The sequence below is a fragment of the Triplophysa dalaica genome, chromosome 5 (genome assembly GCF_015846415.1).
Source record: "Triplophysa dalaica isolate WHDGS20190420 chromosome 5, ASM1584641v1, whole genome shotgun sequence".
In the NCBI taxonomy this organism is placed as follows: Eukaryota; Metazoa; Chordata; class Actinopteri; order Cypriniformes; family Nemacheilidae; genus Triplophysa; species Triplophysa dalaica.
The window spans coordinates 8,164,685-8,190,243 of NC_079546.1; the positions used below are offsets into that span (position 1 = coordinate 8,164,685).

The following is a 25,559-nucleotide window of genomic DNA, read 5'->3' on the forward strand; positions in this document are numbered from 1 at the left end:
TCGCTTATATGAGGACCGATCAAAAGTATTGATGACCCATCCTGCACTGATGTGCGTATCTAATTTTTCCGAAATGTTTATAAAATGTGCTCTAAATTAAAACCAAATAAATCACCCGTCTTTCTCGAAATAGTTGCTACAACGCAGATTTCCTGTTTCCAAACGACATGTCAAGACATAAATAAAAGGTACTCAAGCCATTCAATGGGGTCTTTAACAGTGTTAAAGTGTTCGTAATGAGTGTGACACACTTTATCTCAACCCATTTCAAACAGCATCGCTCCAGTTCTTGTTGAATTATTATAGACGTGAAACCAGAATATTTCAACTTTACTGGTGAGACCGAAATAGTAAAATAAATATCGAAAGGTTACAGCACCTGAAAAATATTCTTCTACATATACATGTTTTTTGTAATTTAATTTTAAATGTCAACAAAAATACACTGAATACACAAAAAATTTAATATACTAATACTTAACACAAACGCAACTGCCATCTTTAGGACTCAAAATTAGTCACTATATGCACTTTATTAAATTAAATTATGAAGATCACTCCGTTTTTTTAAATCAAAAATCATGTTTTTTTGTTATCATGTTTTATTGTGTTTTATTGGGTAAGTTAGCTAGCTGTTTTTTTGTTGTTATTACTTAATCAAAATAACCCAACTGCAGTTTAAATGAAAACAATTGAAATGCACGTTAAAAAAAATGTTTTAGCAAAAAAACTCAACTCATCATATAAATGATTATATGATATTGTTTTTGCCCTGTGGTTTCAGGTTCTTTAAGCTCCTTCCTTTCAATAAATGTCAGCAAGGGGATTTTATGGAGAGAAATAGGAAGCATTCATTTAACCTTTAAGCCAAGTGTCAGAGATCATTTTGAACCAGTGAAGGCCATGTGTGGTGAAATGATAAGGACAATAAATTTTGTTCGGATGCCTAAGCAATGCTTTTATAGTCCGTAGCTAGAATACCACACTGAACTCTGACATTTGACATAAAGGTCATGGCAAGATGGTGAAACAGTTGGATTGTTATTGTCCAGACTATAATTGCTCTGTTAACACTTTAATTCTAGTTATAAATCATGTCCTGTGTCTTGTCGACGTGACAACAATTCACACAGTGGGGCCATGAACCCTGATGGTTCTTAAGGGCTGCCCGTAAAAGATTTTAACACAACATTTAGACATCACACTTTGGAGTCTCTGGAGATGAGAACATTCTATTTAAAGGAACAGTTTACCTCGAAATGAATGTTGGATACGAGTTGTCCATATCACGTGTGTGCTAAATTCCAAGTCTTTCAGAAAAATGTGTAAACTAATTCTAAAGACCAGAGTTTTTATTCACCAATGACCTTTACCTCCCTTGAAGCCTGGATCATCCACAATGACATCCAAAATTACCTGAAGATTTCTAATTTTAGGATTAAAAATCATTTGAGTTGCAATTTTAATTTTATCTCCAAATACCAGTTTGCGAAAACAATTATAAACATGAAACCATATTAAACATTAGTTCCCCCACCAGGACTAGATCTAAATTAAGCTTAAGGAGTTTTTACAAACATGCCGTAAAGAAACATTACTTGTTTGCATTTTACAAAACAATGGCACTGATGTATTTTTTAATATGTCAGTACAAGCTGCAAACATTTATTTTCCTCTAGGACTAGTCTTAAACTCTTTACGGGAAAACCACCTCTTAATCATATTAGACGATATTAAACTTCAAAGCTATAGATATTAGATTTCCGACTCTAAACTTCCCCCAAACACTATTCTGCCAAAGACTGATGGGATGAAATGTCAACATCTCAGATGGTCGTATGGCACCAAAACTTGTGGTCATATTACCAAAAGTATATTTCAGGCTGTTCTTTTTCTGAAAGACAGGATTTGTTCATCGGTCATTCAATCCATAACATACCGTACTTTAAAGGATTTAAAGAAGTCCTTGTTTAGAATGGGAATTTTTCACGATACAGTATCACACCAGATCAAAATGCTCTCTGAATGGTGTGTGTATAATAATCTACCTCCATAAAAAAAATCTGCATGTGATGTCCGTTGCATGGAACAGTTTCCTGATCGCTTGAATTTTAATTATAATTTTTGGTCTTTATTAGTAGCAGATGCTGCATTGTAGCGTGCTATTTATAGACTTGTGTTTATAGCCCTAAATACAAGGTGTTGAGGAAGTATTATGTGGGCCTGTCACAAAGATCGGCCAAAACGTTTTGGACCACACTGGTGAGCAGGGGTTCATGTCGCCTAGGGGGATTTAGCTTTTGCCGTCAACATAAAAAGCTCAGATGAGAGAGTCACAGTGGCATCTGCCGAGTGCCTTCACAAAAGCACAAACACACACACACCAAGTATACGCTGTATACTTAGTAGAGGCAGAACACACACAGAGAAGAGCAGATATCCATTCATACTGTCATCATCTCATTAAGATTCAGTGTCTTCTATTAACCACTAGTGTCTCCCTATGAAGCAGGGAATACTTCAGATGTAGTGATGCATTATGGGAATGATACATACTGGATGCACAAATAGATTTCAATTCTCCATGGGCATTAAACACTGTGAGGGATATATATATTGCATAGCCATGTCTGTGTAGACAATCTGTTTGTTTCTGCTAGGTACTGTCACCAAACTTGTGTTCAACTTCTCCATCTAGCCTTTTAGTTTTTGCATACTGTGAAGTAAGTCAGTGGCCCCAAATTTAGACAACTAAACCACACTAGGAATGCTATTGGATTACATTATTAAGTATCAAATCATAGAGGCAGTTTTAGGGAGACCTGGCAACCCTGCACTATTTGTGTTGAAAAATCATTCTCATTCAACTAAATTTAAAGTTGAAGGAATAAAATGATGTGATTTTTCATGAAAAATGATGGAAGACAGTTTTTCGATAAATATATATCAAACCCAGCAGAAACATGTCAAAGATTAATGATGTGATAAGCTACCCGTTTAACACCATTTTAAAAATGAAGAGCTCATTCTATAACATGGCCATGGGCTAGTGAAATAAGATTTTGCAAAAATGAGAAGAAAAGCGCTCTGAAGAAATTTGTTCTGATAAAGGCCCTGTGCAGTTTGTTTGCGAATGCCACTTTGTTTTGATATTTTGTTATTTATAATGCAAAGACACTCCATTTTTTTGGTCAAAGTTTCAGAAACAGGAATAAGACAAATATGTTTCTTTCACCAAAGTCTCATTCAGTGAACTACAGTCTCTGTTGTCAACAATAATAATAAATTCAGTGTGACATCATTGCCACCTACTGGGGACAAATAAGATGTGCTGAAAGAAATATACAGTTTATTTTGGGAGTTCTGAGCTTGTTCTGCTTTGTGTTTCTAAATCCTTTATTTTCATGTGCCAGTTAAGAAAAAAATAAAGAATATGGTAAAGAAAAGCAAATAATTATAATCATTAAAAATAATACATATAGTCATTAAAATAATACAGTTGTGGAAAAAAAATCTGAGACCATTCCAAAAATGTCCTAATTTATTATTTATATCTTGTAAAATAAAATGATTATTTTTGTTTCATTCTGTGGACAGTAGTGACAACCTTTCTCCCAAATTTCAAATGAAAATATTGCTGAATAAAGGAAAAACTGGAGTACTCTCTTAATTTTTCCACAGCTGTATATACAATACTTACATAGTCTTTAACATCAACCCAACACATGTGTTGTAAAGGCAACAAGATGTCTATCATGCAAACGCTACAAAATATAGACACTTTTACAAATAAAGGTTCTACAAAAGGTTATTCGCAGCAGTGCCATAGGAACCAATCAGTCAAAGGTTGACTGGGCCAAAACAAATATTATTATTTGTTTTAGATTGTAATACAATGTGTATACACCATGTAAGGTTAAAAAACGCTGTATTTTCCACATAGTATGAATAAATTTAACCTTAAATCGTGTATACACGGTTGCGTTCGCTTCTAGATAAAATACATCTTTTGTTTCCACACTTATATTTTTGCAATTTCACGTGTCTAATACATGGATGGGCAACTTATAACACACACATGACAAAGATAAAAACACGTACTTCCGGCGAATGACTCCATTAAACAAACCATGTCTTATTTTATCTAGTCTAAAACCCCTTTTTTCACCAAAAAATAACCTTTTGTGAAAGTGTACGGTTCAGTGTATGTAAGTTGTTCTTTATGGAGCCATACAGCCGAAAATGTTACTTCTATGGCATCATTTATCACCTTTATTTTTAGGAATGCGTAATGTAGGCTATTTAATCAAAGGAACTGTAAATGTCAATTTATAAAGAATACTTTATGAAAAATACATAGCTTCGTAGAAAAAACAACTGATAGCAAAGCAGGAAAAATATAAACTAGTATTAACCTTCTCCTGTTACCAAATCAATTCAAAGTCATTAGAGTAGAAAATGATCACCACGTCACAATGGCGACTAATGTATTAGCAGTCATTTAGCTCCATATGGATCATCTTTATATCACGTTGTCTCTTTAAAGTTATAAGAGTAACAACACTGAACTGGTAAGTCAGTTTCTTTTTCACTTTAATGATCTCCCCCGAGCGGGCGTAATTTCTTAAGGCGCGAGACATTTTCTGGTAGGTCATGGGCATTCTGTTGCCCTTCCTTTGCCCCCAGAGCTCTGCAACCCGCTCCTTGTGCCTGGCCGAAAAGCGGAAGACTCCGGTCGAAGCTGGTACCCAGGACACACAGTGGGCCATGTTTGGGTCCTCCAGCACTTCAAACAAGAAGTGGAAAAGACGTAGCTTTTTCCCTGCAATCATAGAAACAATTGCGGTCAAACGCTGTGCGTGTGTGTGCGGAGGGTTGGGTGGAGCCCTATGAAAACCATTTCCCATAAAACAGCACACGCTTTTATTCAGATGCATAATTAAGATATGGATCTCCCAATCGTTGTTTACGTGAGACAAGAGAAAAGGACGGAGAGCTGTGATTCTATTGGATGGTTGTGAATGGAACGGCCGCTCCCAAGCTATAGTTCCCCTAGGTTAATTCTCCACTTACAGATAGCATCAGAAAAAACCACAAAAGCAGAACTGACCTTTCTGTGCAGGTGTAATGCTGGCCAATGGTTTAGTAGTCTTTTCAGGTGTCGTATTTTGAGTTAATGGTCGCTCTGGTCTCTTTAGGGCATTTAAAACTGGCCCATTGGAACCATCTGGAAAGACTAACGCCTGGTTGGTTCCAGCATCTGAAGAGCTGTTTGCTTTGATCTGGTAATGACAGAAATCACGAAATAGTAATCAAGGCATTAAAGCACTAAATGCGTAGAAAACCATTGACTGGATGGTTTACCTGCTGTGCCACAGGTGCAGAAAGCTCCAGCTGGACCTTTTCTTGCTCTAAGTCACAGCTGAAATGCTCATCAGAAGTGTTCACAACTTCAGTGGTCGAGGTGGCACAAAGATCCTTTGCTGGTGAAACATGACAAAAACAGTGTAAACTGTGAACACAATAAAGATTATTGCAACTTAATATTAAAGCTGATTTCTTACCATTGGGCCATAATGACTTCCTTCCAGATTCCTGCCTGTAGTGCTCTTCAAGAAATTCCAGAATTACTTCCAAATCGGTCTGGTATTCCTGCGTACTGTTCTGATACAAAAACACGTGGTCTTTGCTGTATTTTTCTCTATCGCTCAAACACACAGTACAGCGGCCCTCAAAAGTATTTAGATCCTGAAATCACATTTGAGAATGCATGGATGTCTTTGCATTAAGACAAATGTGAAACCAGCAAACGTCTATTTTTAAAAAGATAAGATCAACTGCTAGGCTAAACACTTTAGATAACAACAACATGTTGTTTTCACTTATGACTCATGTCATTTTTTTTCTTCTTTTCTCTGTCATGAATGTAGCCTTAGATGGTGGAATGGCGTCAATAATGAAACTATAAATAAGTAAATACAATTTTATCTTCTCCCTTTTTAAAAACACAATGCAATTAAAGTATATTCGTAGATCACTTTAACTGAATAATGTTGTGGGTCCACTGGACCCGCAAACAAAACAAGAACATGAACACAAGGGTCTATGTGTTACACTTTATTTTTTGCCAGGACACGTTTGTGAACCCGACAGGACTTGATCTATCCACCTAATCTTTCCTCTAAAAGTGACCACCTGGTTAAAATTAAGTGCAAACAGGACAAAGAAAAGAAAAGCACGTTTAGTTTTAAGAAATGTCCAAATGCATTTGTTTGCAAACACCACTTGATGTGATACGTTGCTATCTAATGCAACAAAATAGTTTGATTATAAGAATGGCTGTGAAAATTTATCAGTTCTTACCATGTTAGTGTTATGATTTCCCCGTTGTTCTTGTTTTGCTGCCTTTGTATTAATTTGTAGCCAATAGATGAAATCGAGGCTTGACCAGTAAACCAGACCAATGCATTTAGTGCACTTTACCAACGAAACCTTCTTTTTGCAGTGTTGCAGACTCCCTTTATCAAAAACAAGAGTCAGGATGAGTGAACAGGCCTATAATGTACAGCCGAACATAAATTACTCCGATCTTTAGTCCCAAAACCGCCGTTTCTGCATGTCCGAAGATACCCACACACCCGTATAAAACACATCTGCAACATGCACCTTTATGGAACCAGTAACCACATCCTCATCACTGCTAGAGATAAAACAACCACAAGGACCAAACAATGACAGCCAGACTCCACAAAACCCTGCGCACATTGTGCTCTGAGGTTCTAGAACTTTGTGATTAAGAAATGCATTGTGAGAAGCAACATTTAAACAATGAAATGAGTAATAGGTTCGTGTGAGACTAGTGTTTGTTGCACCGCGCTGCATTAGCGATCTTTATCTTACAAAGAGGAAGATATTTCAAGATCGGTTTGTAATATGACACACAAAGCAGTGGTACAAAAGAGCAATTGTAAAATTTGATAAGATCTCATTGCATTTGCAAAGAAATCAAGGTAGGGGTTTATACTGTGGCTTTTTGTATCTTTTAAAATGAATTTAACAAACAAATGAACTGGAGTTCTCAAGCTTTTTTCGAGAGATAACACAAACGATCTGAAGTCTTTTATATAAACAGTTCATTATACATTGTAATGTAGGCCTACTACATTATTTTATAAGAATAAACCAGTTAGGCCAGACTTAAAAGTAGACATGGCCATCTATTCGGTATATGAATTATCAAACAAGGTGGATTTTTTTTGTTCTTTTTTATTTTAAAGAAAGCACAAATACATTTTTAAAGCAGAATAATTTTTCACAATATAATTTACTAAAAGTGTTACAGTTGACTGAATTTTGAGAAAAAGGAATAGTTTGTGAGCTTTATATGTCATTTGATACAATGAATTAATTTCGAAGTAGCTTAACTCGAGTGCAAAAAAATGTAATAAAAAAACTTCGTACCGTGATCACGTATTTAATTAGGCACTGTAGAAACAGTTCGTTTAAAATATTTAACGCATCACAAACTTTGAAAAAGAGACAGTAAACACGTTGAATTATGGATCAAAAGTGATTGATGGTTTCATTGGAACGGTTGTTTTGTGGTCCTGATGCATTGTCAAGACAGTGGCGAGGTCATAATCGCTCTGGTAAGAGTACTGGCCGTACCAGTAATGACAGTCAGGGACACCAGAACTGTAGTACACGTGCTCAGCAGACGTTTGCTGATGAAGGGCAAGTTCTCTGGATGTAGGGCCTGAACTGTAGCCTGATACTGAACTCAGTCTCTGCAGTATTGCCGGGTTAAACTGGTAGGTGAGTTTGCGACGCACTTTCACGATCTCGCCTGTGCGACTGTAGTTGCGGAGGGCACGTGCCATTTTCTGATAGGTCATGGTTTTGCGATTGCCCTTGCGTTGACCCCAGCACTCGGCCAGTTTCTCTTTATTTTTCGAGATGAAGTGGAAGATGCCGCTGCCTCTGTCCGTCCACTGAATGGAGTCGCCCATGTTGTCGTCGTGGAGCGCCTCGTGCAGATATTCGTATAAGCGCAGCTTCTTGCGGCCTAATGAGGAAGATAAATGTGTAGTGTTTTGTTAAACGGAAGGCTTTGGTATCTTTAGACGAGTTTTGTCACTTAATGTGAACTATAACTGTAAAAATGCAAGCAGTAAAGATTAGTCGAGTTGAATTGTGCCCTTTTTATGTATTTCTACAGTACTAAATCTGACTCCTTTGGATTGTGGTGTCATTTTTTTACCACACTAAATTGGGATTCTTTTAGGCTATCTAAAAAAATCAAAGAAAACACACAATGCTAAAATTAGACAGTATGATAAATAAGATACATTTTAATTCTCAACAAAATCACAAATTACACTCACCAAATTAATGTGACCCATTTTAAATGTGCAAATAACACATTAATATCTTACCTTTACTGTGGCGCTGTGGTAAATTTGAGTAAAAGGCTGAAGGCTCAGTCGAACTCAGGGCACCTAGAGACACATCTGGCACAATGTGAGACCATGACTGCATATACAGGAAAAAGATTTTTAGTAACAAAAAAGAAGGATAAAAGTATCACAACTAAATGACAATGCGCAACGGTAAGAGTTACATACTGAGGATTCGTTCCAGTCATACGCAGGTCCTGGGGGCTCAAAATGAGGTGTGAACTGATAGTATGAGATGGCATGTCTAACAGATGACTGTTGACTTTCCAAATTCTCGAAATATTTGTTTTCTGCAAGAGCCAAACAAAGGAAAATGCACAATATAAGAGAAAAACATATATATATTCATATAAAATATTATTGTGTAAATTCGTATTATTATTATATTTATTATTTTTAGTAGTATTAGAATATTTTTGTGGTATAGACAACATTAATTGTCACAAATTATTATTATTATGTATGAAATGTTTATATATTAATGGTAAAAAAATATCATATACCCGTGTCGTAGTGCAGAGAGTGATGCTGAATTACATCAATGGCATCCTGAAAATCTTGATTGATGTCATTTTCAAGCGATCCCTGCAAGAAATCAACATACATAATTTCATATTTTATACTAATATAAAATGTATTGTGTGAAACAGTGGTATTTAAATAAAAGACTATAATGCATGAAGTTATTAATGTATTCATTATTGATGAGACATATCTGTCATTTAATATTTAACATAATTATGCTAAAGATATACCTAAATTATTCACAAGTCAAGGAAATGATAAACAGAAATAGTACTAAGATTGACAGTTAAAGTAATGACAACTCACCATTTTGGCCCTTGAAAACTTAACACCGCATCTATGTGGAGATCAACAGGTAATGTCCTCTATGTGTCTATGTGATTTTAAGTGAACACATATATTGATGCAACTACCGTTTTATTGTCCAACTATGCAAGTGGCCTTTTATATACAGGGGTCCATTTAAATTTTACACGTCAACGTAACACGGCCCTTTCAATTTAGCATGATATACTTCTCTTTTTGGAAATAGAGACCAGGTAGGGCTCTAATAGTCCCTCTTTTTTGTAATCTCCGTCTCCATCCATGAAAAGCGAGTGAGCGAGAGAGAGAGAGAGAGAGAGAGAGAGAGGCTCCTAACCACTTGTTTATCCAGGAATCCTCCTTTGTGTTGGAAAACATTTGCATTTCTGGACAGAAGTTGTCAACGGCACTTTAGTTTATTGTCCTGTAAAGATGTATTGAGAGGCCCCAAACAATAACTGCTCTGATAATCACAGCAAGAATGACAACAAGCCAGAGGAATTCTGGGAAATCTAACGAGCGTTTGGAAAAGCAGCATATTTTCATATGGATTTTCTTATCTTGAAATCTTATACATATCTAACATATGCATGTGCAAAACGATCATTTCCTGCTTCTGGTCAATAAAAGTTTATGTCAGCGTGATTGTTAAATAAACAGGAAAATTATCTTGTATGAGCTTTTCGAGATAATTCACACTTTGAATATCTTTACATACACCACGCGCTGAATGCTAATCATAAAACTGTATTGTAAAATGAATACCTCTGGCGCACTTGTTTTGTTCTGAGTTCGTAAAACAACAGTTAATTCATTTCACGTCCTCTTGACTCGAGTTTTAAATATCAACCGACTGACTCATGTAGTTCCCCTTTCAGGTTTGCAGAGAATGAAAGTAAAGAGCTTTACTGATAATAGGACGAGGTGCATTTTATGACAATCTGGGGCCTCAGTCGATTGTGGTAATTGCTACGTTCTGGTGCATAATCGATACAACAGCAGCGTACACAATGTTAAATATATGGCCTCGTAAACTATTCATCTACTGACGTTAATTTCTCTCTTTATTTCATTGTTGTCCCTGGCAACCGATGTTCTGCACTTCAGTTCACTTCAGTTCTCTTGTAAGTGCCATGCGGTCGCTTTCTTCTCAAGTATTGAAATCATTACAATTCCAATCACATGCCATGGCCATTTATTTCATTATTTGTCAAGTAAGCGTATAATAAGCTTGATAATATGCAGCCAGACTGTCATTACTGTGGAGTAATCCTATTGAGGATAATATAAGACCCCTACACTTCACATTTAGGTTTTGATCGCAGTTTCTTGATTTAATTTGTAATATACATAATTGGTCAGAGGGGTACTATTGTGACACACATTGTATCCTAAACTAATTAAATTAACATACAGTAAATTACTACTGTATGTTTATTTGGTGTGTACTTTAAATCGCCTTATATGTTATGGTGAATAGATGATGTTTAACATTGCATTTAAGGGGTTTATATATATTGATAATCTGTGAATGTGTAATAATTATTATACTGTTTTGTAGAGGAAATGTGGGCGTACAGGTTTTTGTTCAGTTGTTTAATGATTGCTTTGAAAGATTTAACTTTCAGCAACTGGTTATTGTTACTGTCACTAACTGGTTATTGTTACTGTCACTAACTGGTTATTGTATCTATTATTGAATTTAAAAAAGTATTTTTGTTAAAAATAAAAAGGTAAATGAACATGTGAATAATGAATAGATGATAATACCATTAATAAAAGAGATCAGAAATAAGACATTGTTAAAACAAAGAGTTTGTGGTACTTTTATGGGTCTCTCTCTTTCTCTCTTTCTCTCTCTCTCTCTCTCTCTCTCTCTCTCGGTTTATGTGAATTTTGAGTTTATAAGTTTCACGCCTGCAAATGTATTTACATTTTCTGGCAATGCAGGCTTTATCTTTACAAACAAAGAGCTGCCTTCCTTCCCCTTCTCCTCAACTCCTTTTCAAAAGGACCATTAATACCAAACCCAATGAGGGAAGGGCCGCCTAACCACAACATAGCTCCTATTCAACTTCTTTATTTACTGGCATTCAATCAAAATACAAGAAGTTCCCAAAGCCCCCGCACAGGTAAACATATCAGTCAAGCTGTCTGATAAAATGCACATTAAACGTGGCCCACTGATTCTGGGTAAGAAAACAATTGGTGCTGTAATTGTTTGGGCTTGGTGTGTTTTCATTTGCATATTTTATGGCAAACTTAAATGGCAAACCTGTGGTCTTTACGAATGGAGGAGCTAGTCATTAGAGTCATGCATCCATTTTTCTTTTGATTACACATGCAAATGAGTTGCAGATCTTTAAATTATTGTTTTGCAGTTCAAATCAATGTACTGAAGGTTCTCTGATAGGTGTGTTATTTCTGATGCATGTTCCATCATCCGCTACAATTCCAAAACACGATCTGATGGTATATCTAACCAAAATATTACTTTGGTTCATATTTAGCTCATTTCATATTCATCTTCTTCTTCTGATAGATCAATTTTGTTATATACTCCTGATTGATTTTCCACATGTCCGAAGCCCTTGCCTTAAACTAGAGCTGGACTTCACATCGATTCTGGAGCTTCCCAGTTCCCATCTCCTAATGGTTAGTTTTTTTGTCAGTCACCTCCTAACCACTACAGACCCTGTATGTCTAGTTTCCATGACTCTTTGAAGGCACTTTCTAGTATTTCTGGCAACAATATGCCTTCCTGGCTAGATTTAAGTATGGTAGGGTTGTTTATAGATCCTGCTTGGATCCGTTTGTTTATTCTGTGGAAAAAATGTCCTTCAAACATACATTTCTTTCAACTACACCATCAGATGCCATTTGTATTCTTCCACCAACTGCTGGACTGCACACACATGGGATCGTGGGATATCCTAAGCAGTACTGGATATGCCTGTAATGTTTGCACAAATTAACAGCAATAGCCTATGGTCCCTAGATGACTAGAAGTCATTTAGAACCTCTTGTTTGTTAATTGTTATAATCTGAAATCATCTTGTTCAAATCAATGTATATTATATCCAAGTTGGTTGAATAGTCTTTGTGTGTTTTTTAACTGTGCTCCTTAAAAGTGCTGTATGTAATATTACGGAGTATCTACTGAAAGAAATACAATATTATATACATAACTATGTCTTAAGAGGTGTTTAACTGTCTTACATAAAGAAGCATGATGTCTTTATTACCTTAGAATAAGCTATTTCTATCTACATACAGCGTAGGTCCCCTTGCAAGGAATTTGCCATGTTGTGCCTACAGTAGCCCTAAATAGACAAACTTCTTTACAGAGCGCGTAAATACACTATCTCCTTCTGCAAAGAAGTGAAAACGAGACGACATCTTTGTCTTGTTAGAGCCACTGTAGTGGTTCAAAAGGGAGGGGTGGAGTGTGCCGTTGGTTGCAATTTGCAACCTCACCACTAGATGACGCTAAATCTCCTAATTTCTCCTATAAATAAGACACTTCAGATGTATTTAGTGTACAGTACCTACATGTTACTATATTGCAAAATTCTAAATTGTCTGATTCATAAATATAAAGCAGATGAGCTAACATTTGCATATCGATAACCTTATTATTTGTTTATGATGGAATGAACCGCTATAGTATATGTTTGGCTTGGAAAAACAAGTGTACATACAGTTGTAACAAATAACAACATTTTAACACAATGCCAATTTTATGAAAACAAAACCGGACAAAGTGACAGACTGAAAACAAGGAAACAGATCTTCATCGATTACAGGTGCTTTTTCTAATATTGCATGGCATTTGAAAGCTTTAATACGAGGTAATTGTTGTAACAAAGGGTATAGAAAGTTTGTAAGGTTAAGCTCCGTGACACATGCTTAAAATAATTGACAAAACAGCCTTGTTCTTTTCAACAACACAAATGAGCCATGTTCACAGAATTATAAGGAGTGTAGAATATTTGGGTTTAACCTGAATGAACGTTTAAACATGGCGTGCTCTCGTGTCATTTACAAAGTGCCCTCGGGTAACTGTCCCAAAATCAACTTAAAAAATTAAACATGATACCAAAGCTGATACAAAAGAGCAACCGTTTTATGGCATTTAATATGATCCTACCGTTGATCTTTTTACCAGGAAAACCCTACAGCTAGCAAGATCCCCAAACAGCAATGATATTGCGATAATTATTGCACATGCAGGGGATTTCCCTGTCAGAAAAGCCACAGCTTGCTTGGGTGTCATGTTAGCTGAGATGGAAGATATACAAATTGATGAACATATATGCTTATTAACAACATTATAGTATACAACAACAGCAATTAAAGAGATTGCTATCAACATTGTGCAACATTAAGCAACAATTCAGTCAAACACACACACACTCAGCACAGAAACAAATGTAGACGTTCTCTGAATTATAAAGCTCAGGATACAAACAATCTTGTGTTTCGAAGGGCCCCAGATTTAAACCAACGTGAGAACTACATATGTTTTAATTTGAGATGAAGTCTATAGCCTTCATTACGAATTTAGGAGAATTTAAGACTTATTAATAACCAGATTAAAGTGCTAATTAACCTCAGGTCTCTGTATTCACAGTGATGTTGAAGAATATTTTTTTTTCCCTGTGGTTTGTTTATCATGAATATATTGTGTAAGCAGTTAAGCATGCATTCAGGTTATTTTGTTTCACGAAGGTTTTCTGAACTAAGGAGATGTGCGATTCTTATCGAAGACTTTACAGAGATAATAAACACAGATTCAAAAACAAACAAAAAGAGAATTATTTTAAACTTTACAAACACAACCCACGTGCTTCATTTCCACATTAAGGTTTTAACTCAGGAGCAGTCGGTGAACGTAGTAACCATGTTGCCCCTCCGTTCTGTGACGGTCCTACAATGCTGTCTTCCAGAACTTTGAAACTTGCTCTGAGTCCTTGTTTGGTGTCCATCAAATGAAAACATTCTTTCCATGTCATCGAACACATCATCAAACACACCGCCACCAAAAGAGCTTTGAAAGTGTCTTCTCTGCCTTTTGTGCGTCTCCTCATGAGCCTGAAAGTGGCTCTCGAAATGTCTTTTATTGTGGGAGTGAGGATTTTGTCCAAAGACATCAAACCCATTGAATAAATCGTCAAAATTAAAACTGAACGGTTGACGGAAGTGGTCGCCGCCTCCACTTGTGCCTGTCCCCGAGAATGGACTGCTCCTCATCTGATCATACTCCTGCCTTCGCTTGTCATCTGATAATGTTTCGTATGCTGTAAAGAAACAACAAAATCACATGTTTGAACGACTTTGTCTGACCATTCGAAAGGAATGTGGCACATCACATGACCGACACATAATAGTTTGGAAAGGTGTGCCGTGAATAGCCTTGTTGACGTCATTGAACTCACCCTCAGCAATCTCTCTGAACTTTGCCTCAGCGTCTGGGCTTTTGTTTTTGTCGGGGTGATACCTCATGGCTAATTTGTGGAAGGCTTTTTTGATCTGACGATCGGATGCATCTTTGGGTACGCCCAGTATCTCATAGTAATCTTTGTCAGCCAGAATCAGCTCTGTGATGAGCAGAACGCACACAGCTGTTAACACGGAATGAGTTGTCGCCATATCTACTGTCAGACCTGTAAACAGGAAGGAAGTGGTGTTCACAATTAACTTTTTGGTGTTTGTGTCAAAAAGCCTGCCACAGAAAGCTGTCATAAAACATACTCGCAGAGAAAAAGTGTAAAAAGCAAGCAGTTAAAAAAAATGGATTAAAATGATGTATTACACATATTTGGCTCAGATGTTATTCAACTGGAATAACAAAAATAGACACATGAGTTAAATATTTAGTTTTAGATTTGACTTGCACATGTGGTTAACTCTGTCTAGATAATAATATGTCATTTAAGAACTAAAAAAACTATATAAAAAATGTATAAAGATTATCAGTTCATACGACATCACGACATCACTGGCATATTCTAGAACAAATCTGGGCAGTTCAGTTACAAAACGAGCTGCTCTAAGAAATGGATTGCAATTTTAATCATTATAAAAAAATCGATCTTGTTACAACTAACACATTATATGTTTAAGAAGGTGAAAACGTTTATACTCACCCTAGCGTAGCAAGTAATGGTCTTTCTCCCAAAGTTACATCAACAGACGGACACAGACGATGGCTTTTCTCAGCGAGCTTTCTGACAGCGCAAAAGTCAATGCACCACGACTCGCTACCCGATTGGTCGAATTCGGCGAGGAATGACTTGAAGCGGTTTGATTGGTCCAGATCGGCGAGCACATGGCACGCGATTCCCCTCGTCACTTCCTGATGCTGCATGCGGAAGTTTTGTCAACAGAGGGTGTGTGAATTGACAGCGCGCGTGGAATGATACTGCGGTTTAAAACTGTGTAAAAACAGATGATGCTGCTTTCAGAAGACGAAAGAATTAGTGCCCGGACATGATTAATTATCCCGAAATATGAGATGAAAGCGTTTGGACCGGATGGACTTCGTATATTTAGATAAATGACCGTGAACAGTTTTAAGAAATAAGACATTTCGAGCACAAGCACGCGTTTGCATAATGCATTTGACTGTTAATTACCCTCTACACTATATAACCAAAAGTATGGGGACACACATTTACTCATTTTCGTGTTATTCCTAAACCTCATGACTTTCTTTTTTTCAGTAGAACACAATACAAAAACAGAAATGCTTGCTTCCAATTTTACAGCAACAGTCTGGGCAGGACCCTCGTCTTCAATCTGATAATGTCCCTGTGCACAAAACAAGTTGTTGTTTGTCTAGTGTACAAAAGTTTTACTAACGTACACAAAGCCCACCTTTTGGTTTCAGTTTAACCGTAGACTACAAGCCAGACCTCCACTCATGGCAGTGACTTCTAAACAGGTGTACTTATGGAACATAGAAAGGTCCATGACAAATACTTTTGTTTTGATTGGAATTACTGAAATAGGTCAACTTTGTACTGTACCTATGGATCGAAAACATGTAACATCAGTTCTTGCTAAGTGAGCATTTTTACAGAAGACTTGATGGATCTTTGATGGGGAATCTGATATCTGAAGCACGGCGTTATTCCTGCTCTGTTCACATTTATGATGCAAGTCATATTTAAAGCTCATCTTCTACATTTATTTAACAGATTCTTCCCTTTAATCTACTTATCAATACTAATTATTGCTGTTCTGTTTGTATTTGACTTTGCTCTTATCAGAGTAAAAGTAACAACATGACTATATATATATAACATTTTATTTGAGGAAATCCACGCAGAAGCAGTGTTCAATGACAAAAAAAAAAACATTATTTACGCGTTTATTTTGATTCCGCTCTGTAGAGATGACAGGAAATGATACAGGATGAGAGATAGAAGGTCAGAAGAGAGGAAAGGATCATGAGCCGGGAGTTGAACTCGGGTTGCCCAAATCACTACTGCACAATATGTCAGCGACTCGGCATGTAGGCCACCATACTATTGCCCCTGACACGAATCTGAATTGGCAGCTTAGACCAGATAATTCCCAGTTGGTACTTTTACACTGTGTACTTTACGCTTTATTTCTATTTTTTTTTTAGTTGATCAAAATGTCATACAAAACCTTTCCTGACACCATATTATTTTTGATAATGTTCACAGAACGCTGTCATTGTCTTTTTTGCCTCTTCTAAGATCCTGCAGCTGCAATTGTCTGTACCATTTATTGTTTTAATCCCATTTACTCGCAACTGTCTTGGACACAGTCTGCCTTAGGCTCTCATTTGCTTCCTCTTGAGTTTTGCACCGAAAAGGCAAACCATATTGGTTATTACGTATCGCTTGGTTGTCACACAAAGGTTACATGCTTTCTTTAAGTCATAACTCATAAAGCCTTGCAAATGAGTTAGTATATTTGGTATTGTTTTATAATTTCTATGGGAAATATAGTCATGAATGTGATAGGAATATAAGTTAAAACCTTGAACGAATAGTCTGGGTGTCTTGGTTAGGTAATACTCACTTTATTTAAGGGTTTAAACAGATTTTAGGAAATGTGCGGAGGCATTATGTAAACAGTCACTTTCCCAGCACACAGGCTTTGAACTACATTGAAATTTGTAGCCTGGGTGCAAATGAGTTTGACAGAATCACTACAGTATGAGAAGCGCCACATAGAATTGAAGTACCTTGGAAGCTTTAGTACATTCACTAATTTGCATTTTCATTCAAAAGGGAATTATAAAGACATGAATTAAATGACGCTAAATGTATTGTATTTGCCACAGGTCATTCTTTAATTACAGAGATCAGTTGGCTTAAAGTTATGCTATAATGACTTACACAGCTCTCTTATAAGGACGCACGTTACACGGTGACATATTTTGCTTCTTCGGTGGCTGCATAAAAATAACAAAGACATTTTAAACATCGTTGTATATACAATTTCTTAAATAATTATGCAGTTTAAAAAAAATAAAAAAATAAGAGCAACAAACTGGATTTATAATACTGTGAGCCAGCATAGACTCAAAGACACAAAAGAGAAACTAGACTGCGTTATTTATAGTATATTGTATAATTGGTCAAAAACTCACAATCTCATTCCGCCAGCTTACCTGTGTGGCACAGTCACTTAGAAGTTACATCATCTCCATCAATCAAACAGATCTCAGTTGCAGTACAAATTATGTATTTAAATCTGTTATTAAAACAAATGAGCCTCGAGACTGAACAGAGACTACATTTAACTGTACACGCAATTGCACAGTAGGTCACATTTGTCAACCTCTATCGAAATCACACTGTCCACATGTTGCTGGGAGGCTGCTCGACTGGTGATAACAGCAGTGAGGTGAGCTGTTGATTGCAGGTCTAGCTGTAGTAGAGATAGATCCATGGGTTTGTGCAGCTGTTAAGACTGGCCAGCAGCATTATGGTAACAAACACAGGCCCTATGGAAAAAGGGTCTGTCATTAATCAACGCAATCATAGAAATAACACGCTGCAGGAACACTTACGAGAAAATTGCTGTTAGATCTTGGAAGATATTGTAGCTGTTTGCAAAAAATCTGCCTTCCTGCACACTGGGGTATCTACCAGATAAATATAGCAATTTATTCTTACCAGGTGTTCTGATGGTCTTACTTTTTTATAGCAGTTTGGGGAGATTAACAGTTCCAGTATCCAAGTAATGGTTGTGATTCATCTTCATCATATAAACATTTACACTTAAAATTCCTTCAAAGAGGGAACATATGGTCACTACAGTATATTAAGAAAAATGTTAAGTTCATTATATATTTGTAAATCAAGAATATATACTATGCTAAAGATTGGAATTTTTCCAGTTACAACTAAACGATTATATGACATTAATATATATTATACTGATTATATTACCAAGCAAGTGTTTGAAATCGACAATGTTAAGAAATTATCTTTGGAACATTACATGGATGTAGCACAAATGATGAAATCCGTAACAGTCTGAGAGCCATTAAGGTAAAGGAAAGACATTTGGATATGCACAGTACAGATATTTTGTTGTTTGCATTTTAGCTTAATGTATCAACCCAATTGCTATGCTTATAATTTCTAATTCAATATTTGCATAACATTTAAAACGTCTAAATCAAAAGCATTTTATTTTAGTGGACTTGCAGACCTCACTATATAGATTTGATTTACCTTGTGTGGGTGCACTGTTTGGACTCCATGCTGACCACAGCTGGACAACAAAAAACGGGCTCCAGCACAGGGTGTATACCAGGATGATAACAAATGTCATTTTGACAGTCTTCAACATAGCGTTGGATATCCCTTTAATGCTGGAGCGCCCATCACCTGTGCTGCCCTGCAAGGTTTTCCTCTTCATGTTAAAATAAATCCCCGCGCATATCTTTATCTGACAATACATCAAGATCATGGCTGGGAAGACGAACACCGACAAAGTAATCCAGGTTATATATGTTCTACCTCCCCATGGTTCAATAAACGTAGCCCAACAGTCGTAAACGCTCTTCTCAACTTCCTGGAGAGAAAAGATAAAGATCTGTGGCGCGCTAAACGCCAAAGAGATGAGCCACGCCGCGCTTATAGCAACATATCTACGGAACGACCCTCTTAAAAATGATACCATGGGTTTACACACTGCGTGATAGCGATCTATGGTCATAGCCACTATCATGTATGTGGATGCGAACATTCCGACCACCTGAAGATACTTTACCGATCTGCACACCAAATCAGAGCCTCTGAATCGGTGCGTAATCTCCATGGACAGCTGCGGTAGGACTTGGAAAAAAGCGACCACCAGGTCAGCCAGGCACAGGTGCAGAAGAAACAACTGGGTTCGAGTGCGCCTCTTCCGCCACTTCCAAAGAGTGTGAAGAAGGAATAAATTACTAAATGTTGCCAGCACAAAAATGGATCCCAAAACTGCAGCTTTCACGAGCGCAAAGTGTCCCTTGGATAAACCCGTGTCGTGCGCGCTCGAGCAGTTCCCGCTGCTGCAATTAATGGTTTCGATCCTGTTCATCATTAAGTAAATATCTTAAAGTAAACGTCTTTATGTGTTTGGCGCTCAAGTGACTCGATTGACGCACAAACCACGGTGCGCTATTCCGCAAAGATTCCTAAACGCCTGCTACCTGTGTTCATATGCGTCACCAGGGAAATGTTAGTCATGGATTTATTTACACGTGATTAAACACTTCACAGATTTTTATACAGCTACTAATTAATTAACTGTTTTTCCACAGTTGTTATGGTATATGTAAGCATACAATTAAAGTAATCTTATAAGTTATTTAAGTGTTTCTTTGTAGACACTTTGTTCATGCTGTCTTTCTCATTTAGTGTATCTCATGCTCGTACCCCCACCTGCGGATCAGAGGACCACTAGGCTTTAAAGACAACCCTTCACTTTACCAACAGAAAAAAATCAGAAACAGAAACAAACGCCTGCTGACTGCACATATCATTTTAAGATAATGAAAAACTATGTTTGTACTTAAATTGCATGTCTAGAATGCATTCAAGCATCAAAAAATCATTTGAATAGACAATATTATACAGACGGAAATCAGTTTTCAAATCAAACACACGAAAAAGGACTTAAATATAAAATATACCAATATTTCCAATGAATAATGACATTTGGCATAATAATAGTAATAAAATAAACCGAAACATTGAAAACACTAACATTTTGGTAGATTTTAAAAAACAAGAATATTAAAGTACACACCAAGCCATCAAAACGGACTTAAAACATAAATACAGCATATTACATAAAACATATATAAAAACGGAGAATTAAAACAATGAAATAAAAAACAATTTAAGAAATGTCATCTGTACTTTATACTCTAAAATTATTAATTATTATTGTTTAAATTACAATAATTAAAAAGAAGAAATGAACGTAATTTGACTTATTTGTCATCAGGATAATTTTAATGAGGCAATCTCCATAAATCAAAATAAATCAATAAAATACGATAATACTATACAAGTGTTTAATTTTTTAAGCATTTTATTTATAAGCATATTAAATGAATAATAAAAAGCCGATGTATAGCCTCGGTTCTATATGTTTAATATTTTGTGGTCTGCCTCGTTACAGCTGACTTTACCCACCTCTGCATGACCTCGTTGCGTCATGTGACTAAATGGCGCTTCCAATTGGACAGATCGAACCGAGGAAGTTGTTTGTGTTTAGGAGCAGGAAGTGGAATGCTTGTACGTGCGGGCAATTTAGATTTCAACATCTAGGGAGTTTTTAATGTAACATAACTGAAAATACTTCATATCAGTCTACCGAGAAATACATTTTCAATTTCCTCGTTATTCTGCGGGAAGCACAGTATTTGTTGCGTCTAATAAACCACATCGAGCTCGAGCTGGTACATGTGTTAAAACTTCAACGTTACTTTGTTTTCAGCTTGATAGTGACGGTGGTATCCTAACTGAATGACATTTAGTTTTTGACGCGGGCACTTGAACTATTTACAATATATGTTTATTTGTCAATTAAGAGTCCGACAAAGTGCTTGTTTTTATTTTAATACAAATGACAGTACGACTGTGTGTCCACATATGTTAGTGTTGTTCTTGTTTTAAATTATAGTTAGCTTATCAGTTAACATCTTGACACTACGGAACAGGCTTGTTTTAGTTTTGTTTTTGGAACAGGCTTGTTTGGGTTTAGAGCTAACAAAGCTTATTTTGGAAATCATATAACATTGGCAATAATAAGAATAAAGTGCCTAAACGTGTGACTGGTGCCTACTGTATAATATCAATATGATTATTATATGGACATCATCTTTTCATCCGTTAGATTTTGCTATTGACCAGATGACTTGCTTCATTAAATAAAATGTTTAATTTATACCCTTAATGTATTCTTTCCTATAAGAGAGCTGCGGCCTATGTGGAGATGGAGGAACGGGCCCGCAGCTGTCTGCAGCGCTCCAGAGAAAGACTGGAGCTGGACATCAAAGCCTCCTACCTGATGGATCACATGATCACCGACGGGGTCCTGACAATCGATGAAGAACAGAGGGTCAACAGCAAGGTCTGTTGTACTTGACGTTGCAATACAAGTGGATCGATAAAAACGACCTAACAGCATTGTCTCTGCTTCCACAGGCCACCAGGAAAGAGCAGGCTGCAGCTTTGCTGGATACAGTGTTGAGGAAAGACAACAGGGCCTACATCTCTTTCTACAATGCACTGATCAGAGAGAGTTATGGAGATTTGGCCGGCCTCCTTCATAATAACCTGCCTCTACTCAGCCCAGAGGGAGAGAAAAGCTTTGCTGATGGAATGTCCAACTCCGGTAAGAATAGTCTTGCTTTGACATGTTCAGATCATGTGCATCATGCAAGGTGTTTGCACGTCGGCTGTGTCATTTATCACTTCTGGAGTATGTATTTGCATAATGTGTGGAAACTAGAATTGCAAAACGACATTACCTGTGATCTCCGAACTATTTGATTGGTCAATTGGTCCACAGTTTGTGTGTGTCTTAGAAATCAAACCAGTTATCTTGGTGTAGCGAGCACAAAGCTCTTACATGAATTAAACAGTGGAAGCCTTTTTTTTTGCAATTTGTAGTTCAGATGATTCTTAGTGAAGGTGGCGTTCCGCAAAGACCTGTGGTGTTCGTGAGCCGACCGTCTCTGCTCAGCCTCATCCGGGACAAGCTGTACCGTCTGCGGGACACGCCGGGCTGGGTGACTGTGTTTGGCATGGCGGGCTCAGGGAAGTCTGTGATCGCTGCGGAGGCTGTTCGTGATACTGCTCTCATTAGAGGTAATGAATAAAGGTAACTTTTTTAAAAATTGGTGATTTCCACAACAACGTGTTATCTTACACAACACATAATTGAAGTTATAGGAGTGGTGGATATTGACGTTGGGAAAGAACATGCAATAAAATGACAGATTTCTCTTTTGATGCAACAATGTAGACATACAGTATGTATGTCTACATTGTTAGCCTTTAGAAAGTACCCTAAAGCCAAAGTGCCCACAGTTGAAGAAACACCCATTTATCTATGTGAGCATTTCTAATAAACATTTTCCTGTTTCCTGTGACTCTTACTTTTATTTCTTTCTCTTCCTGTTTCTTTGCCCCCTCTCTATGTCTCTCCTCCACAGAGTGTTTTCCAGATGGAGTTCATTGGCTTTCCGTCGGTCAGTGTGAGCGAGCCGATCTTCTGGTGCGAATGCAGTCTTTGTGTTTCCGTTTGGAACAGGTTCAAGGTTCAGATATCAGTCAGCGGCCCCCCTCTTCTGTGGAGGAGACCAAAGAACGGCTTCGTTACTTCATGCTCCGCAGGTTCCCAAGGTGAGTGCCGGGACGATATTGTCATAGCCAGTGTTTCTTCAAAATCTTGCAATGATTGGTCTCCGGTTTGCCTGTAAGGTCTCTGCTGATTCTGGATGATGTTTGGGACACCTCGGCTCTCAGATCCGTTGACGTCCAGTGCAGAGTCCTCATGACCACGCGGAATCGGAGTCTGACAGACTCGGTTAGCGGTGAGTTGTTTATTTTAGTTCAGAAGTGATCGCCAGCTTGACATCGTTTATGGTCATAATGTTCATCTCCGGCGATCTGATCGTAGGTGGTAGGCGCTAAATACACTCAAACCACATTCGTAAGTTGGAAGGCCATCCAAATCACACTTGTAGTGTGAACATTAATTCCTGAGGCGAAGAACTTTCTTGCACCATTTTTACCGTGCAGTGTGACATAGATGATTTATGTAGTTGCAAATTTGGTGTTGTTCCTCTTGAAATCCAATCATTTATGCAGTCACAAGGGGATGTATTTGAGACGCACATTGAGGCATGGACAGAAGCCATCTGCCTCCTGACCGCTTGTGATGGGATCGCTTAAACCGCATGTTAATACCAGGTGTAAATGGCCCTTGTGTCTCAGACTCAAATTAAATCCAACGCACTTCCTGAACTCAATGATCATGAACTTAATTATATTCAACGGAGAACAGATGGCTGTACCGGCTCTTGCTCTAGGACAAGAGATAAGCAATTTCAGCGCGGGTTATGACTAAATGTTTCTGTGATGCCTATAAACAAGTGTATTGCTGTTTTCTAGATGCCTCATAATTCAGTTGATCTTAAATTTAAGTGATACTTTAATTTGGTTTGCTTGTTCTTCTGTAGGTAAAAAATTTGAAGTACCAGTCGAGAATGGTCTGAATGAGGAGACGGCGCTGGAAATTCTCTCTTTGTATGTGAACGGCAAAGCGCAGAAGCTTCCAGAACAGGCCCGCAGCATTGTTAGCGAATGTAAAGGTAGGGATAACCTGTTCTATGCAAAAACATTTCTCCAAAAGCATTCTCCTTTAAAACGTTATGAAATTTGACCCAGTTCCCGAGAAATACTCTTTCTATTAAGCTAAAGAGCTCATGCCCATATGTACATGCATATAAATACCCACTTTAAACATTTCTCTCTCTGTTAGGTTCTCCTCTGGTGGTCTCTCTCATTGGTGCTCTGTTGAGGGAGTTTCCCGACCGCTGGGCCTATTACCTGCGGCAGCTCCAGAAGAAGCAATTCAAGCGCATCCGTAAGTCGTCGTCTTATGACTATGAAGCTCTGGATCAGGCCATGGACGCTAGCCTGCAGGTGCTGGAGCTCGAGCACAGAAACCTGTACAGAGACCTGAGCATCATGCAGCAGGATGTAAAAGTGCCTGCTAAGGTCAGCCAGAGAAGTAGCCACCAACTAACCCTGAATTATTTAGCGTTCAAGTGTTTTATCATAATTTATTCCTTTTGTGTCTTTATATTTTGGTTTGTGCTTAGGGATGCACCGATATATCAGCCACGATAATAATAGGCCGATATAGTATTAATTTAACACCTGCATATCGTCGAGAGCATGAAAAAGGCAGATGCCGATGGTTTATAATAATTACATAGCAACAACACAGACTTTATGTGTATTAAAGAAATGTTTAATGTTAAGTCAAATATGAGTTAATGTTGTTAATAAAAAAAGATTGATAGCAAAAATTACCTTTGAAGATTGTCATGTTGTCTCATTGTATTTTTATCTTAACTTGTGCCTCTCTTAAAATGTTAAATGCATCAAATTCACGTTAATTTAAATCAGAAAAAAACTAGCTAGTATCGTAAAGGACTATGCAATTGACCAATATTGGATTCGGACGATAGATGTTTGTTAAAGTCGGTACCAGCCAAAAAATCCTAGTTGTGTTAGCTTGCAAAGCTGAGTGGGCTTGCTGGCGGGTTTACATTTTAATATTGTCACTCAAAACAATTTACAAAGATGAGCTACATTAATTCTCTATTTGCATTCTGTATTTAAACTGTATTTTGTGTTGATTTGATCATTTTTAATGTAGGTTTTGTCAGTACTATGGGATCTCGAGTTAGAGGAAGTTGAGGACGTACTGCAGGAGTTTGTAAATAAATCTCTGCTTTTTCGGGACTGTAACCAGCGGCCATACCTCTATTACCTTCACGATCTGCAGCTGGACTTCCTGGCTGAACAGAATCGTGATCACATGACGGTGAGTGACCTATAGTAATGCAGTTCAATTCAGGAGATATTACCAAAGATGACCAACGAGAGCAGAACATCTGTGGTTTTGTCTTTAAGCCATGTTTGTGCTTTGAAGGAAAGATTTATACGGTCAGAAGTGGAGATTTTTAATTGAAGCTATAAACTGTCTCCT

General features: G+C 37.3%; 5 protein-coding genes across 10 annotated transcripts in view; 1 reads left to right on the forward strand and 4 right to left on the reverse strand.

The window, feature by feature from the left end:
• apaf1 (apoptotic peptidase activating factor 1) overlaps positions 1-25,559 on the forward strand; it is a 52,589-nt gene that overhangs the window by 4,123 nt on the left and 22,907 nt on the right. Inside the window, exons 1-9 of one of the 4 annotated variants that reach the window (XM_056747997.1) lie at positions 20,983-21,064; positions 21,744-21,902; positions 21,977-22,166; positions 22,445-22,642; positions 22,990-23,179; positions 23,258-23,370; positions 24,019-24,150; positions 24,321-24,559; positions 25,227-25,394. In XM_056747997.1, coding sequence (XP_056603975.1) covers positions 21,059-21,064; positions 21,744-21,902; positions 21,977-22,166; positions 22,445-22,642; positions 22,990-23,179; positions 23,258-23,370; positions 24,019-24,150; positions 24,321-24,559; positions 25,227-25,394 — 1,395 coding nt within the window. In that variant the 5' untranslated portion in view covers positions 20,983-21,058. Of the gene's footprint in view, positions 1-20,982; positions 21,229-21,743; positions 21,903-21,976; positions 22,167-22,444; positions 22,656-22,989; positions 23,180-23,257; positions 23,371-24,018; positions 24,151-24,320; positions 24,560-25,226; positions 25,395-25,559 lie in introns of those variants that run through there. The other 3 variants (XM_056747998.1, XM_056747999.1, XM_056748000.1) reach the window with 3 other exon arrangements.
• spi2 (Spi-2 proto-oncogene) lies at positions 3,525-6,970 on the reverse strand. 2 transcript variants are annotated; one of them, XM_056748015.1, is made up of 5 exons: positions 6,364-6,970; positions 5,565-5,664; positions 5,365-5,483; positions 5,111-5,282; positions 3,525-4,822 (listed from the first exon to the last, which is right to left on the reverse strand). In XM_056748015.1, exons 1-5 carry the CDS (start codon positions 6,364-6,366, stop codon positions 4,491-4,493), a joined length of 726 nt encoding a protein of 241 aa, XP_056603993.1. In that variant the 5' UTR covers positions 6,367-6,970; the 3' UTR covers positions 3,525-4,490. The 2 variants fall into 2 exon arrangements, with proteins under 2 accessions (XP_056603993.1, XP_056603992.1); XM_056748014.1 differs by having other exon boundaries at positions 5,565-5,748.
• On the reverse strand, positions 7,258-9,423 carry spic (Spi-C transcription factor (Spi-1/PU.1 related)). The gene is made up of 5 exons (XM_056748012.1): positions 9,288-9,423; positions 8,960-9,041; positions 8,625-8,746; positions 8,436-8,532; positions 7,258-8,065 (listed from the first exon to the last, which is right to left on the reverse strand). Exons 1-5 carry the CDS (start codon positions 9,288-9,290, stop codon positions 7,557-7,559), a joined length of 813 nt encoding a protein of 270 aa, XP_056603990.1. The 5' UTR covers positions 9,291-9,423; the 3' UTR covers positions 7,258-7,556.
• Positions 13,085-15,552, reverse strand: dnajb9b (DnaJ heat shock protein family (Hsp40) member B9b). The gene is made up of 3 exons (XM_056748016.1): positions 15,434-15,552; positions 14,723-14,950; positions 13,085-14,584 (listed from the first exon to the last, which is right to left on the reverse strand). The coding sequence occupies exons 2-3, from the start codon at positions 14,934-14,936 to the stop codon at positions 14,160-14,162; spliced, it is 639 nt and encodes a 212-aa protein (XP_056603994.1). The 5' UTR covers positions 14,937-14,950; positions 15,434-15,552; the 3' UTR covers positions 13,085-14,159.
• Positions 18,138-19,917, reverse strand: avpr2l (arginine vasopressin receptor 2, like). Of its 2 annotated transcripts, XM_056748010.1 has the most exons (3): positions 19,010-19,917; positions 18,467-18,559; positions 18,138-18,273 (listed from the first exon to the last, which is right to left on the reverse strand). In XM_056748010.1, exons 1-2 carry the CDS (start codon positions 19,860-19,862, stop codon positions 18,471-18,473), a joined length of 942 nt encoding a protein of 313 aa, XP_056603988.1. In that variant the 5' UTR covers positions 19,863-19,917; the 3' UTR covers positions 18,138-18,273; positions 18,467-18,470. The 2 variants fall into 2 exon arrangements, with proteins under 2 accessions (XP_056603988.1, XP_056603989.1); XM_056748011.1 differs by lacking the exon at positions 18,467-18,559.